General features: G+C 49.3%; 1 protein-coding gene across 4 annotated transcripts in view; it reads right to left on the bottom strand.

Moving 5' to 3' along the window:
• The window catches only part of Fyn (FYN proto-oncogene, Src family tyrosine kinase), a 198,093-nt gene that overhangs the window by 44,061 nt on the left and 138,498 nt on the right, over window positions 1-15,534 (bottom strand). For all 4 annotated transcript variants that reach the window (XM_052751429.1, XM_052751428.1, XM_052751431.1 and 1 more), the window contains 2 exons: window positions 8,325-8,582; window positions 4,384-4,480 (listed from right to left, as the gene is read on the bottom strand). In XM_052751429.1, coding sequence (XP_052607389.1) covers window positions 4,384-4,480; window positions 8,325-8,571 — 344 coding nt within the window. In that variant the 5' untranslated portion in view covers window positions 8,572-8,582. The remainder of the gene's footprint in view (window positions 1-4,383; window positions 4,481-8,324; window positions 8,583-15,534) is intronic.

The raw sequence follows: 15,534 nt of genomic DNA, 5'->3' as shown, positions 1-15,534 counted from the left end.
GTACTTAGTCACAAAAAGATACCGTCCCCTGGACTTCTGTTTTTGGGCCAGCCAGGGTCATTTTTTTTCTTCTCTATCCTCTGAGCAACATACAGGACAAAGACTCAACGCATTATGAGGTAAATGTCACATCTTGAGGCAGTTCCCTCCCACTTTACTCTCACTGGGCCTTGAGGAGTGGTAAGACTCAAAACATCTACCAGAGGTTATTAGGGAAACAAATGAATCTCTGTTTCATATACTGTAGCACCAATTCACCTACAAATACCTGCTGCACATGGTGCTGATTTGGAGTGGGATCTCTAATATGGCCCTTTCACTCCTGACTTGATCTACTGTAGTTAAATTAGTAAATTTAAATTAGTGCGTGCGTGTGTGTGTGTGTGTGTGTGTGTGTGTGTGTGTGTGTCCAGAGGCCAGAGGTTGATGCTGGTGTATTCCTCAATTGCTCTCCGCCCCTCACTGACCCTGAAGCTAGCTGATTCAGCTGGATACTGGCCAGCGATCCTCCTGCCTGTCTGCTTCCCCAGCACTCAGCTTTCTGTGTGGGCACTGGCGGCTGGACTAGGTTCTGGGCCTTACCTGCTGGGGGCTGGACTAGGTTCTGGGCCTTACCTGCTGGGGGCTGGACTAGGTTCTGGGCCTTACCTGCTGGGGGCTGGACTAGGTTCTGGGCCTTACCTGCTGAGCCATCTCCCCAGCCTATAAGGCTGTACTTCTCTAAGCTGTTCTTACAGCAGCTTTTGTATTAATTCACACCTGGTGAGATACTGTCTTATTGTTTTGAATCAAACTCACAATTTAACCCCTGACACTGGTTGAGAATGACTTCTAAGTTTTTGTTTTTGTTTTTTTATAATAGCCTGTTTCTCCATTCCTGTCTCTAGTCCTTAAAGTCCCTCACAGGACTGTGGCTCCAGGTGCTAGGAGTCCTTGGATCCTGGATGGAGGCAGGAAGTGGCTTTGCCAAGAGCAGCCAGCCACGGAGTGCTGGATTCTCCCCGTGTTTAGCCAACTGTCCTTCTCACTTGGAGAGAGCCTCTCTGTAACAACTTTGATCACATCTGGATAATAATAATAATTTTTTTTTTTCTGATCGTGACAGAAAAGAACTTTCAGTGGGTCCTGGGCAGTGATTTCATCTGTGTAAAATATTGATTGCGTTTTAAGGACTTGCTGTTTCGAGATGTTAAATCACTAGTTACCAAGTGTGAAAACAGGGAATTAAACAGGTGAACTTAAATACAGTGCAGGATGAGCTCAGGCCTGAAAAGTCCTGAGACAGAACACTGAGAACTACCCTCCAACCTGTGGGCACTGGGCGCGGCCCTTCTGAGCATGGCCCTCCCTGTACATGGGATGAGGGCCTCTTGATGGGGGCGGGTCAGAGGGACACACAAGAGGGGTGGCAGCTGCTCCCAGGAGAACAGAGCCCCACCCTCTCCTGTCAGTGCTGAGAGCCAGGGCTGGGCGGCGGGGGAGGGAGGCCCCGTGCCATCTGCTCTCTGTGGTGTTTTGTTTTTCCTCCCTGGTTTCCCTGCCCTGTTATTACCCCTGACTCCAGATACCGCTGTGCGGTACAAACCTTACTTTTCTTTTCCATAACCGTGAAAAGGGGCACTTAAATGGCATGGAGCACGAAGAATTCCATTCTTAAAGGAAAAGCCCCTTTGCAATGTTCTCTTCTGGGAGAACAGGGTCAGAGGGCCACAGGACTCCGTAAACATTAAGAACTATGTATTGAAATAAAAATACACAGTGGGATAGACTGCGTCCTCCCCTTAACCATTTCTCTAAAATTCACTTTGTTGATATTGTAGGTTCTTTCTGCAACAGAGGAAGATGCCAGGGATTTGACTTGGCTGTGACGAGCGTGCCCATGCCCTGCAACCCGAATAGAGACGCCGTCACCACGAGTGTGCTCAGAGGGCCACAGCCGCACATGCTTCTCTCTACCCCTTCTATTTCTTACTTCCGAGGCCTACAGAGTTCCAAATTTCTAGTCGACCTTGCCATTTGAAGAATATTGTACAACTGGTGAGGTGGATATAAACCCAGCCAACAGACTCTGACAAGAAGCATTCATCTGGGAATCAAACTAACAATAAGCGATCACAAATGGGAAGAGATCAAAGCCAAGTTCCCTCTCCGACTCTCCAGCCAACGTTCTAACTCTTTTACTGGCAGATACGTGAGCTACGACGGTGGATGGCAGCAGCCGGGCTTTTCCGAGGTCCCATCGGACATGCACCCGGAATTCTGAACCTTCATCTCCCCCTGGGCTTTGCCACCTGCCAGGCCTGTGCCCTCGGCTCCCTAACCTGTGCCCTCCTGCTCTCAGATGTCACCTAATGACTGCGACACATCCTCCGACAGCTGCTGCGAAGAATCAATGACAGCAATTGTAGCAGCACATGGTCAGCACCCAGGAGCTTTCAATAACCGGCAGCTGTTTACTATGACATTCCGGTGTCTGCAGGAGGCAGATGCGGGGGAGGCAAGGCTCTCATCGTGGGTGCTGGTTGCACAGACATGCTTAGTTTGTGAGAATACAGTAAACTTGATGCTTGTGAAAAACTGTGGTAAGATACATATAGCACAAATGTATCAATTTTTACACTTTTCCGTGTGAGTTTGCAAGGTGGTAAGTTAGTAGTTACATTGTTATACAAGCATCGCCAGGCAAGAGTCTACGCACATTTCTGCATGTATTTCAGTAAATTAAAAAACAGCACACAGGTACACCTCTGTTGGGGATGACAGTGTTCCTAATTTTAAATGTCCCTAGGGTTATGTAGACAGTGTCTCTGGAGGTATTGGGGTTTACTAGTAAAAGTTGGTATGTTCTCAGTGTATGGGGCTGAGAGCCAGAGGTGCCCCCAGGAAGGAGGCAGTCTGCAGGTTACAGGGAGTCGTCTGTTGCCATACCCCTCCTCTTTCCTGGGGTGTTACCTCTTACCTCCTCCCTCTCATGTTCATCTTTTTAGAGGAAACTGAAGAGCCAAGTTTCAAATCCTTCAGCTACCACGAAATCCAGCCAGAGGAGAAGCAATCGGACTTGGTGGCATGAGCAAGCTCCCTGACGTGCCCGGCCCCAGTGGCAAGCTTTCCCAATGACTGGGGAGCACCTCTCAAGACCCCTGAGGGGCTGAGGCATGACACTGCCATTTTCTTGGGAGCCTGGATTTCCTGCAGTTCCCTCACCCACACACACTGCCTAGAACTAAGAGAGGTGATGTTTTAGAATCTAAGGTTGATCCACAGCGGCTCTTCCTCTGCAGGTAACAAAGTGGGGCTAGAAAAGGATGTCACCTTTACCCCTAAGTTCGCCTGCTCTCTGTTTACAGTTCTTCCTAGTGGTCACATTTACAACACACACTTTGTAGCCATTCTCCTGTGGGTGAAATGCTTCTGCTTTCTCCTTACAGTGCATGGACACTCAGGGAACCACCTCCACAGGCTTCACGGTTGGGAAAAGTAGAGGACCCTGTTGCTGGCCCGAAGTGTGAGGCCTCTGCCCGTGCCCACAGCTGAAATGTGGAGATAATCTCATGGTAGAGAGCATGTGATTTGGGCAGCCAAGCCATGTGCCAGTCATGAGAGAGAGGGGAGGAGGAAGGGAGGGAGGGGAGGGGAGGGGAGGAGGGGGGAGAGAAGACAAGAGAGAGAGAGAGAGAGAGAGAGAGAGAGAGAGAGAGAGAGAGAGAGAGAGTGTGTGTGTGTGTGTGTGTGTGTGTGTGTGTGTGTGTGTGTGTGTGTGTGTGTGTAGGGGGGTGGCTGGCTCTTTTAAGGCTTTTTCTAAAATGCGAAAACAGGACCCTGGGGCTGGAGAGATGCTTGGTGGTTAGGAGTGCATGCATCCCAGCATCCCTGTCACAAGTCCATGACCTAGTGCTGTGGGGGTGGGGTAGAGACAAGAGGATTCCTGGGGCTTGCTGGCTGCTAGTCACGCTGAAGACCAGGAGATCCAGGTTCAAGGACAGACCTGCCTCAAAGTGACAGAGGCCACCTGATGGCTTCCTCTGACCTTGATGCATACACTTGCACACCCCCCTCATGTAACAGCAGCTCTTTCTCATAGACACATGTATGTACACACACACACACACACACACACACACACACACACACACACACACACAATTAGGAAATAGATTCTAAAACAGACTATGTTCTCTGCTGTAAAAAGTCCTTGAGCATACAGTGCTATGGAATACTGCACTTTTTTTTCTGTTTAACCAATTCACTCAGGCTGTATCGCTATGAGCTAGTAAACCCGGTAAACGTTCTTTCCTTATCTTCAGATAGGAAATGTGTTTGTCACAAGAACCTTTCCCCAAACCAAAAGGCAGTGTGTTTCACCTCCCCCGATCCCAAACTTACGAGCTGTTCAGTATTTGAAACTTTTCTCCTTTGTGAAAACTCAGGTCGTCTTCCGTCCGTGCTTCATAGTCATAAAGAGCCACAAACAGGGTCACTCCTGCCAAGACGAGGAAGGACATCGTTACTCAGGTTACTAATACTAACAATTACATCTTTGTTAAAGTCTCATCCTTAAAAATCTACATTTACTGGGCATTAATAAACACGAGGTATTGTAATTAATATGGGACACTGTGGCTAGTTATACCATGGTCTTTGTAGAGGGGACATTATGACAAAAACCTGGAATTGAGGGATGCCTCACTATGCAACTTTGGGTGGGTACTGGGGAAGAGGTAGAGTTCTGACTGACATGGGTCTGCAGCACATACTGCCACCCATGGTCCCCCACCCACTGTCCCTGGAAGCATGTATTAAGGCCTGGGTATTTTATCATTCAACTCCAGCACACACAGCAGTGAATGAACAGGAAACTTGCCCTGTGGCCTGGGGAGACTTAGAGACACCTCTGTAACGGTCACCCCAAGTGGAAGACGCACTGCCTTTGGTGCCTGCAGCTGTGGCCATGGCTGTCAGCTTTGAGGTCCCACTGCCAACACTTCCTGCCCCTTGTTCTCCTGCCTTGAGTTCACCTGTCCTCACGGTCTCCTCACTCCTCCTCAGACCCACCCCAGTCCTCTCACCTGCTGACCCCAGGAACCTTTCCCTCATTCTAGAAGTTTACCACCAAGAGCAAAACACACCCAGACAAACGCACGCCCAGTGTCCCACTCGGTCCGGGGCTTGCTCTACCTGGCGGGCAGAATTCTAGGACAGTGCTCCTGACTCCTGCCTTGGATCTCATGCCTGTGTGCAGCCTCCCTGCCTCATGAACACAAGACTTGATTCAGATTAATACAGGATATGAAAGTGACAGGCTATCCCCAGGGTGACACACCTCTTCAGAAGACAGACTTCTCTTCGCCACACTACTTTGCAGACTCTAGTTAAGAAGGGCGTCATGCTGGCAAGGCACTGGTCAAAACAAACTGGCTAATTTCCAGCCAGGAACTGGACCCTGCCCAGAGCACATGAGCTAGGAGCAGTTCCTTCTCAGTCAAACTGTGTAGTCAACACACCATGACCACAGACTATGTATGCTGAGGTGGAGGACCAGGCTGTCACTCCCAGATGCAGACCCACAGAAACACAGGTAATAAATGTAAGATCACAAACACATCATGTTCGAGCTGCTAAGTTCAGTGGTGGTCACACAGGAAGTGATAGCTGAAGGAAGTGTTTAATTTCTCTGAATCTGGCTTCTCAGTTTGATTTGCACACACCTCAAAGTGCCCGCCATGATGGTTTCAGGGTGCCCCACTGCTGAGGAGGCTGTTGTTTCCCAGACCGTGTCCACAGGACTGACAAGGGCAGAAGGCTGGGGAAAACCATCTTATCGCCTGTCTCAGGCGCATGTCCTGACCACGGAGCAGGGCTCACCTGGTACTGTCTTCCTTTTCCAAGGTTTCTCTGACAGGGTGGGGGAGTCTGGCAGGTGCTTCTATGATCATGCCTACTCTTACTTCATATGTCAGTGACAGATGCCTCTCCTTTTATAATGTAAAACGAAAACCAAGCCATCTCCGTGTGGAAGGCAGCCACACCAAGTCAGACCTTCCAACCCTCTTACTCGATCACTGAGGTGGAGGAGGAAGCAAAGGATGCTGGAGAGAATGTGGACACTGCTCGTGGCCTCTGGGGACTGAAGATGATCTGCCAGAAAGTGGGACACACAACACAACCAAACCACTCAAGGAAAGGACATCTGCCGACATCCCAGGGTTCTGCTTTTTTAAAATTTATTGTTATATGTATGTGCTTTTGCCTGTGTATACGCATGTGCACAATATGTGTGTCAGAGGCTGTGGGGGCCAGAAGAGGACCTGGATCCCTTTGAACTGGAGTTATAAGTGGTTGTGAGCTGATTGATGGAGGTGCTAGAACAGAACCTGGGCCCTCTATAAGAGCAGGAAGGGTTCTTAACCCCTAAGCCACCTCACCAGCTCCAGGACACGGCATCTGAAACTTTAAATTTTATAAGGAGTCAGATGGCCTCTTCCACTAAGATTATCCCTGACTGTGGTATATACCCACAGGTTTGACAAGGAGCCCATGGTGAGGACCTTAGTGAATGAGACACGCACAGACTTCAGAATGAACAGGGATGATGATTCTCTTTGCTGAATTAAGAGTTAGGGCTACAAACCACTCAATACTCTCACAGCAGAGCTGTGTGTGTGTGTGTGCATGTGTGTGTGCATGTGTGTGCGTGTGTGTGTGTGTTTGTGTGTGTGTAGTATACTTTCGGCTTTCCCTTTTCTTCTGTATCTTCTAAGGACAGAGGGCCCTAGACTGCCTGTCTGCTTCCTTCTCAGGCCCCTGGAAGAGAACAGGAGGTTTGGTGAGGGTCGAATACACAGCTGGCTCTAAGGGTAAGACTGTAAGGGATGAGCACAGATGTTTGTTCTGTGGGGCAGGGACTGGCAGAGCACTGCGGGAAGAGACTGTGCCCTCTCCCAAGTCCACTGCCATGTGCTGCACGCAGAGAAAGAGCCTAACATTGTCAGGAGCATCCGCTCTCCAGGTTAAAAAAAGTCACGATGACTTGTCAGAGATGACGAGAGGCATCTGTCCCCAGAAGAGCTGGGAGATGCTTCATTCTTTTAAACTTTTGTAATGGACAGTTCTGGAACAAATAATGGCAAATATCTGGTTACCATGGTTCACGCAATGGGAGAGGATTTGGAAGACGAAAGATGCAGAAGACAACTTACAAGAAGCGAAGAAAGTATGTGAGAATGTATGCCAGAGACGTTATAAAGCTACGTCAGCAAACAGACACGGCAGTGAAACCTAGCCTTGTGGCATAAAGCAAAGGGAACTTGGGGGAGGAAGCGGGGAGAGAGAGAGACTATGAAGATGGTCTTGGCATACAAAGCTCAACTTTAAAACACAGCTGGGTGCAACGCTTCATGGCTGTAATCCCAACACTCACCAAGGCAGGGAGGTTGTTAATAGTTTGAGGACAGCCTGAGCTACAAAGTGGTAGCCTGTCTCCAAAATCACAGACAAAACAACACAACATACATACACCGAATATGACAGAGGAAAATATAGAGACGTATGGAAAACCGGAGGGCTTATCAGGCTGAAATACTGAGAACTTGAGATAAATGGTAAAAACACGCCGCCAATAATCACACTGGCCAGCAAGTGGCTGGCAGGCTGAAGAGTAGGAAGAAGAGGGACAGAAGGTACCCCGGAAGTGAGGGAGGGGTGTATCAATCCTGGAGAGCTCAAGGTCACCCAGAGCCAGGCCTGAGGCCTCAAGTGCAGAAGACCCAGGACAAAGCTCAGGTCGCCACGCTTTAGAGTGGCCATGCTAGGTATTCAGGGTGGCCACGGGTGGGAAAGCTTGGCTTACAGGGCCCAGGAGGACACTGCGGTGCACTAACCCGTGCAGAATTCTCAGAGCAGTAACAAGAGGCCGTTTGTGCCCCCAAAGCCGGGCATTTTGATCTTGAGTGTTCAACTCGGGCCTTCTGTTTTGAATGGTAGGTGATGGATAAAGTTGACTGAAACTTCTGTTAGAGCTTTAGTCAAAGCGAGTCATATGGAGCACAGGTAGGGGCTGCCGAAATAATTACGAGCAGAGTCAAAGGGCCAGCCAGGTGGCTCAGTGGGTAAAGGAATGTGCTGCTGGAGCCCAACAATATAAGTTTGATTCCTAGAACCCGTGGTGAGAGGAGAGAACCAACTCCTCTGACTGCCACACACTTGCTGTGGAACACCTCCACCCTCCTCCTCCAATAACAACAGCTTACAAGGAGCTCAGCCGTCCCCTGGGCAGCCGTCCCCTGGGCCAGCCATCCCCTCAGCTCTCCCGACTGTCAGCGGCTTACCTGTCCCTCCTCTCGTACGGAGGGTCCCAGTGTGAGAGGAAGAGTTCACACCCCCAAAGACCGTGAGTCCCTGGCCCCCAGCTGCATGGAAGTTGTTGTAGTTTGGGATGGAGGTCACGCCGAAGCTGGGATAGTGCTGAGGGGTGGGGTCTGTGCCATAGCGGTACCCGGAGCTCTGGTTCAGGCTGCCATCCCTCTCCTCCGTCAGTTTCGCTGCTTCTTTATCCTTACATTGCACACAGCCCATTATCCAAATTCCTGACGGGAAGAGAAAAGAGGCACATGAAGGTGCATGCTTCCTGGCTGCTTGACTAGGGAGAGGGGACATTTATCAGGCTAACAGGCAGTGGCAAGGGGCCAGTGTTAGGAGACACCTCAGTCCTCTGAACCTGACACACTGTTCCTCGTGTGCTCTGGATGACGGCATGATCACAGAGACCAATGCTCACCAGGTGCAATTTCCCTCAGACGAGGCCTGTGCCCCCTGGGAACTCCACATCACCACATGCCTGCCTACTGGTGGCCCACCAGCTCCTTATGCTGCTCTATAGTCACCTCAAAAATAATGTGTGGGCAATAAAGTGCGTTTCCCAACACTAGGGCAAAACCTTTTAATACAGCAGAGACGATCAATCTGAGGAGGGTGCCAGGTGAGCTGGAAAAGCCCAGACACAGCCTATTTACCAGACATCGCCACTCGTGGGACTCACTCTTTAGTCACAAGTGATGATCAGTATGAAACCTAAGAAGTAGTTACCAGTGAAAAGAAAACTGGGCAGAACTAAGAGGCTGTCATGATAGCCTCTGGAAACAAGCATTTAAAGCTGCTCCTTAGCATTTCAAATTTCTATAAGTGTCTGACATTCTTAAAATCATAAGAAGAGCATTGCTACATTCCGCAGGTAGTGGTGGATGAAAAAATTGAGCAGCTGTCACTCCGCCCTCCTCGCGCCTGCCTCCCCAGGGCTCCTCCTCATCTGGGTAGACCTCCAGAGCCAGGTGCTCCTCTGGGAATCCTGAGAGCATCCTCATGGCTCCTCCACTTTACCTCAGGCTTCCTGCTTCAGCTCTTACCCTCCTGCCTGGGGATGTGGCCTTGACCACACCTGCCCTTTCTCCTGGACCTGTCCAGGTGAGTCAGCCCTTCTTTTGAGACACCTTCTCAGACCCCTCTTTCCACAAGCTGCAGAACCTTTTTTAATGGTCCACTGGCTATTCTACGCTGTCCCTCAGGTTGGGACCCATTGTGCCACATTAGAAGATGGCCTGTCCACTTGTCCCACTGCCCTGTGGACTGAAGTTCATTTTCTCACAGATACATTGCCAACACCCAGAACATAGTAGCTCCTGCATAAGTAACAACTGAATGAGTGAAAACCCTGTACCTTGTGTTCTCTGTACTAAACCAACCTTCTCCCAGTGACTTTCATCAGCAGAGTGGCCTGTTTTTCTTTCCTTCCTTGAGGCAGGGTCTCACTATGCAGCTCTGACTGTCTTGGAATTCACTGTGTACACCAGGCTGGCCTGGAACTCACAGAGATCTGCCTGCGTCTGCCTCCTGAGTGCTGGTCTTAAAGGCATGTGCCACCACCATACCCAGGCCCTGTCTTTAATTTTCTAACATCCTAGCATGTATGTGAGAAGTGAGGATAACTCAGAAATATAAGGGAAGGTAGCAAATGTCACCACTTTGGACTGTAAGAGGACAGGAGGCCAGCAGAACCTGCAGCAGGTGTCCCTGCCAAAACTCGGAAAAGTAGCTTTGGGGTCCAAAGAATCAATAAGAAACATGTGACATCATGTCTAATAACACATACTCATTGGGGAGGGCAGGAAGAAACCTGAGACCATGAAGGACAATTCATACCAATGTGGGAGCTGTCACCGGGTGAGGAGATACCCAGTGGCAGTTCCCATGCACCGAGTTCTCCTAGAGCAGAGCACAGAAATGCATTAGACATTTCAAAGCTCTCCCATTCTACACTTGAGCAAATACTTAGTGAGCTGACTAGAGTTCTTGAGAATAGGAATGTTTATCAGGCAGCCGCCCACTACTTGAGTTGAGATCACCAAATCTGGAGCCCATTTCCTCATAAATCATTCGAGATTAATTTATAGCATACTGTGTCCAAGACGCTCTCTAACTTACGGTCAATGAGTGATTTTAACAAGTTTCCAACAGGAAATGTGAACTATCTCCAAGGCATTACTGAGGGCATTTCATCACTGCTGCTGCTGTTGCTCCATCTGACTGATAAATATCTTGCTCACTTTATATTAACTCTTCTGTGGTAGAAAGCTGCTCTGAGCGTCGGCAAGGGCCAGACAGAAAATACTTGCTCCAAGTGCTGTTTTTCTTCAGGGTTCCACTGACTTGCTTAAGCAGAGGACGCGAGCCTAGACTCCCAGGGTCACATTCACATCTACCACCCCTGTCCACCAAGAGACATGGCAGGCAATGTCTGGAGATGCCTTCAGTCACTGACACTCAGGGAAACGGGCACTTGTACATCTGGGGTTATGCCAGGGTTGCTGCCAAACATCCTACAATGCACAGAACAGCCTCCTGCAACAAGAAATTCCCTGGCTCCAATGTTACTGGCATTATCCTGGAGAAAACATAAAATCAACGAGAGCTTTCATTCCAAACCATCTTTCTAACGCAACAAAGCAACCTCCATTAGAGTCCTTGCAGAAAACAGGACGTCACATCCCGCCAAAGGAAAGATGACCTCGAAGGTCCTCAAAACGAGTCCTGCAGTGTAATCCAGGACTAATTTCATTAGTTTTATTCAACAGTAGAGGGAAAGGCCTAACTCCTTGAATCCCTTGAAGTCAGGGATTGGTTGCTGGCCCTCTGCTTCAAAGGTGTGTGTGTCTCAAGTGCCTGGAACAGAGCTGAGCACACAGCAGCAAGCTACAGATTTCATGCGAATAAATTAAAACCATCAAGATTATTTCAGAGAAAACAATCTTTTAAGGAACGAGTATACTGAGCGCCTTTGACATTTGGAGTTAACTAATGCTTCTGCACAGATCTTGCTTGCTTGCTCTTTTCTCTTACTGACTGACAGATCTGAAGAATCAGAGGTAAAGACAGAAACAGCGGCATGAACAAACAGAAATAATGCAGGCTCCAGACACCAAGAGTCACTCCTAGTGAAAATAAGTGTGTGAGAGCCTGTGGTCTTCTTGCCCCAATTGGGTCAGGCAGTCTAAGCGTTTGATGAAGAATCGGAGGACACTGTATGGACTGCATTCCGTGTTTCGGGCTCCCTGCCAGGAGGCAACCTTCCAGGCAACTGGGCTCAGAGAAGAATCTCCCTCTTCAGTTTTGTGCTGTGGTTTTATGTCCATCAACACGGTCTGTACTCACCACCCCACTTGCTTTTGATTTGTGCGTCACTGCAAAACACTGTCAGGACCACTCGGAAAACACTGGGGTCCTGGAGTTCTGATTGGTAAGACGCCACGTCATGTACCACCATGGCTCTAGTCCATGTTTCGTGTCTAAGAAGAGCTGGCAGAGGAGCATTTTGACTAACCCAATCCTGTGTGAATGGTCAGATGCCCAGATTCTAGCCATGAAGACCCTGCTTTTCCGTTGGTTTGAAGCAGAAAGGCCCTGTTTCTAGTATACATATAACAGAAAGACCCAGTTTACTAAAGTGCATGTGTATCTTTGCATATCTTTTCAAATGTATCAGCAGCATTACACAACTGGGGAGGAGTTGCCAGAAACACTCAAGCGTGGCCACACCCTGCTCCCATGAGCACAGCACACATGATCACTTTATACTGTTATGTCATAGTGTGGCCTCAAATCCTTCACACAGTTCTGTGATTGAAAGTGACCTACAGTATTGGGGGTCTTGATTGCTATAGGTGTAATGTATCTGCCCCAAGGTGGGCATGGGTGAGTACACATTCTCTCCTATGGATTCCAGTCTGTGGACACATAAACACATACAATGTTTCTATTTCCTCAGCTGTCAACCTAAGAGCAATGCCCACGATCAAGTTTCCGGCTCTATAAGAAGACTTCAGGTTCGTGCTGAGCTGGGTAACAAAGACAATGCTGGCACTGTCTCTGTGACAGACTCTAGGGACAGCCAGTGAGTCGCTGTCATTCCAGCAGAGTAGGCTGTTACCCTGGAGCCAGCTTAGGCGGGTGTGGGGAAGTGACAGCTATGGTGATATTTGTACTGAATTGTGATTTTATTTGTATGTTAATAAATAAAGTTGCCCAGGGGTCAGAGCTATTAGAGCCATAGCAAAAGCTGGGCATTAGTGGTGCACGCCTTTAATCCCAGAACTTGGTAGGCAGAGCTAGGTAGATCTCTGTGTGTTCAAGGATATAGCCAGCATTGGAGACACACGCCTTTAATCTCAATACCAACCATAGAAGACCTGGAGGTCTGTATAGACAGGCAGTGACGAGGCAGTCATGTGGTTGGGTTTACAACCAATGAGAAGGCAGAACCAAAAGTCTATATAAAGACTTTAACACAGGAAGTAGCTCTCTTTCGGAGAGGTCTCTTGGCTGAAAAGGCTAGCTGCAGCAGGCGGATAAGGCTCTTAGCTCTGATCTCTTGGCTTTCTTCTTTGCATTGGTTCTGTGTTTCTTATTTAATAAGACAATTGGTTACATCTACATTAGTGCTGTGGATATCTTTCTGTATAAATAAAACAGTGATTGGCCAGTGGCCAGGCAGGAAGTATAGGTGGGACAAGGAGAGAGGAGAATTCTGGGAAGTGGAAGGCTGAGTCAGAGAGACACTGCCAGCCGCGCCATGACAAGCAGCATGTGAAGATGCCGGTAAGCCACGAGCCATGTGGCAAGGTATAGATTTATAGAAATGGATTAATTTGAGCTGTAGGAACAGTTAGCAAGAAGCCTGCCACGGCTATACAGTTTGTAAACAATATAAGTCTCTGTGTTTACTTGGTTGGGTCTGAGCGGCTGTGGGACTGGCAGGTGACAGAGAATTGTCCTGACTGTGGGCCAGGCAGGAAAACTCTAGCTACAGACAGCCCTTATACTTAGCTCCTCATCCTACCCCTATACCCCTCCCATCCCCGACCCTACCCTGAAAGCTTGGAGGGCAGCCCAGGTTAAGCCTGGTCAGCCGGTACTCTGACATGACTTGCTTCCTGGTTCAGCCTTGAGATATCCCTTCAACTCTGGTATCCCCCTTTCCTGGGCAAATCCCGTGGTGGAGGATAAGACCAGGATGGGAACTGGGCCAACTACACACAAGAAAAGAGAATTCGGAGCAGAGCTGTAGGTCAACTGCAGCTTCACACACATTGCCGGGGGCAAAGGCAGAAGCAGACAGCTTCCTGAGCAACCCCCCTCTTAGTGAACAGCAGTGGCATGAGGACATGGGCAGGAGGTGGAGAACAGCAAACGTGAGGTGACCTTAGGCTAGGAGGCTCATGGCAGATGGCTTCTGATGTTTGTAAAATCACAAACACCCACAGGATTGACCTAAGGTAGTTTACTGCATTCTCAACACCCACAGGACTGACCTAAGGTAGTTTACTACATTCTCAACCCCTTGAAAAGTCTGGCCAGCTGATTGTGAGTTTTCCCTGATTGAGATTCACTGAACAGCATGCTGGGAGCAGTGGGTGTCGGGTTACAGAACCTGCCATCCTAGTTTCCTGATCCAAGGGCACCTTTTAACTCTGTGTAATGGGGCATTCCTCCTTTGAAGGACACAGGGCCAGATGACCCTGACATCATATGGGTGAGAGCGGGAAGTTCTGTCTTTTGGGTACAGCCAGAAGGGTCCTAGGAATTGGGAGGCTGGAGAAAAAGCAGGACCATCTTGGTGGCTCCTGCTTACATAAGCGCTCTTGGAGGTCCCAAGGCAAAGAAAAGACCCAGCTGGGTTTGCATTGTGTAATCATAAGATCTTGGGGGCTGAGCCGCATAGGCCTTGGTGCTGGGCCCACCCAGCCTCAGCACAGCAGAGGGCTCTGCCCACTTGGAAAAATCTACTCGCTGCCAGCTGGAGGGAACAAGTGAGAATATGTGCCGTGCTAAGGTTGTGCTATGGTAGGCAGAATTCTGAGCTACCTCCCAAGATTCCTGCCCCTAAGGAATCCTCCCTGTACAACCCCTGGGATGTGTGAATGAGACAGTCACTCCTGGGACAGGCTGTGTGACTTGGCAGAGCTGACTTTAAAAATGAGCTGACATCATCCAGTAAGCCCTGGAAGACGATGGCTCTTCCTGGACACGCAGAGCTGAAGTGTGAGAAGCTGAGGATCTTCTCAACTGCAGTTCTTAACACTGGGCCAGACCTGTGGGGACCTCCAGGGCCGAGGAGTACCCATGGCCGGGAGAAGCAGGGAACTGGGATGTCAGTCCCACAACCACAGCAACTGAGCTTGCTCAAGAGCCTGCTTGAGGCAGGAAATGGACTCCTCCCTAGCAAGGTCTCAGGATGACAGCCCCGCCAACACCTGATTTCAGCCTTGCTGAACAGAGACCCCAGTCATGCTGTGTGCCAGCTTACGGCCCACAGAATGGCGAGCCAATGAACAGACGCTGTCTGAGGTTTATAGGAGGTGAATGCGTATTTACGGGACAGGGCACCGTAGAGATGAAAGCTCCACATCCTGGCAGTCACAGCCTACATAAGTAAGCACTCACTGGACACCAGGCACTGCACTGTGCAATGGAAATTCTCCTAACTCCCCAAACATGGGCTGCCATTTTCCTGTACTTCATAAGGGAAGAACCGAGAGAGGCTAGGGAATGTGTCCACAGCTGAGCTCGGTGGGGATGAGCAGTGAAAACAGGTACTCTGTAACAAAGCTGAATCCTGTACCATGGAGCCCTGGCAAGTCCACACATAGGTGTGGTTGGAGGCATGGAGGAAAATGTTACAGAGAAGGACCCTCATTGACAGCACCTCCAGGGCAGAGAGAGCAGAGTCCCTGTTTTGGGCATGGTGCCTGTCTCCCATCCAAACTCCACACTGTGAACAGTCGATTCTACGGAGGTGCTGGGACCACAGTATGCAGAGTGAGTCACCTCTTCCTTGGTATGGTTTGGCATCTTAATAACTGTTTGAGCCAGCAACACTAAAGTAGCCCTCAATTTCCCGATCTTTCCTAGTTGTGGCAAGGGTATTTATACATACCACGAGGGAGGCAGCATTGGTTTCCTTGGTACAAAAATGATCTCTCCTGTTGC

This window comes from Peromyscus californicus, unplaced genomic scaffold, assembly GCF_007827085.1.
Source record: "Peromyscus californicus insignis strain IS unplaced genomic scaffold, ASM782708v3 Scaffold_22__1_contigs__length_63687245, whole genome shotgun sequence".
Classification (NCBI taxonomy): domain Eukaryota; kingdom Metazoa; phylum Chordata; class Mammalia; order Rodentia; family Cricetidae; genus Peromyscus; species Peromyscus californicus.
Note: the sequence above shows the minus strand (reverse complement) of the source record. Positions and strands in the feature narration are given on the sequence as shown.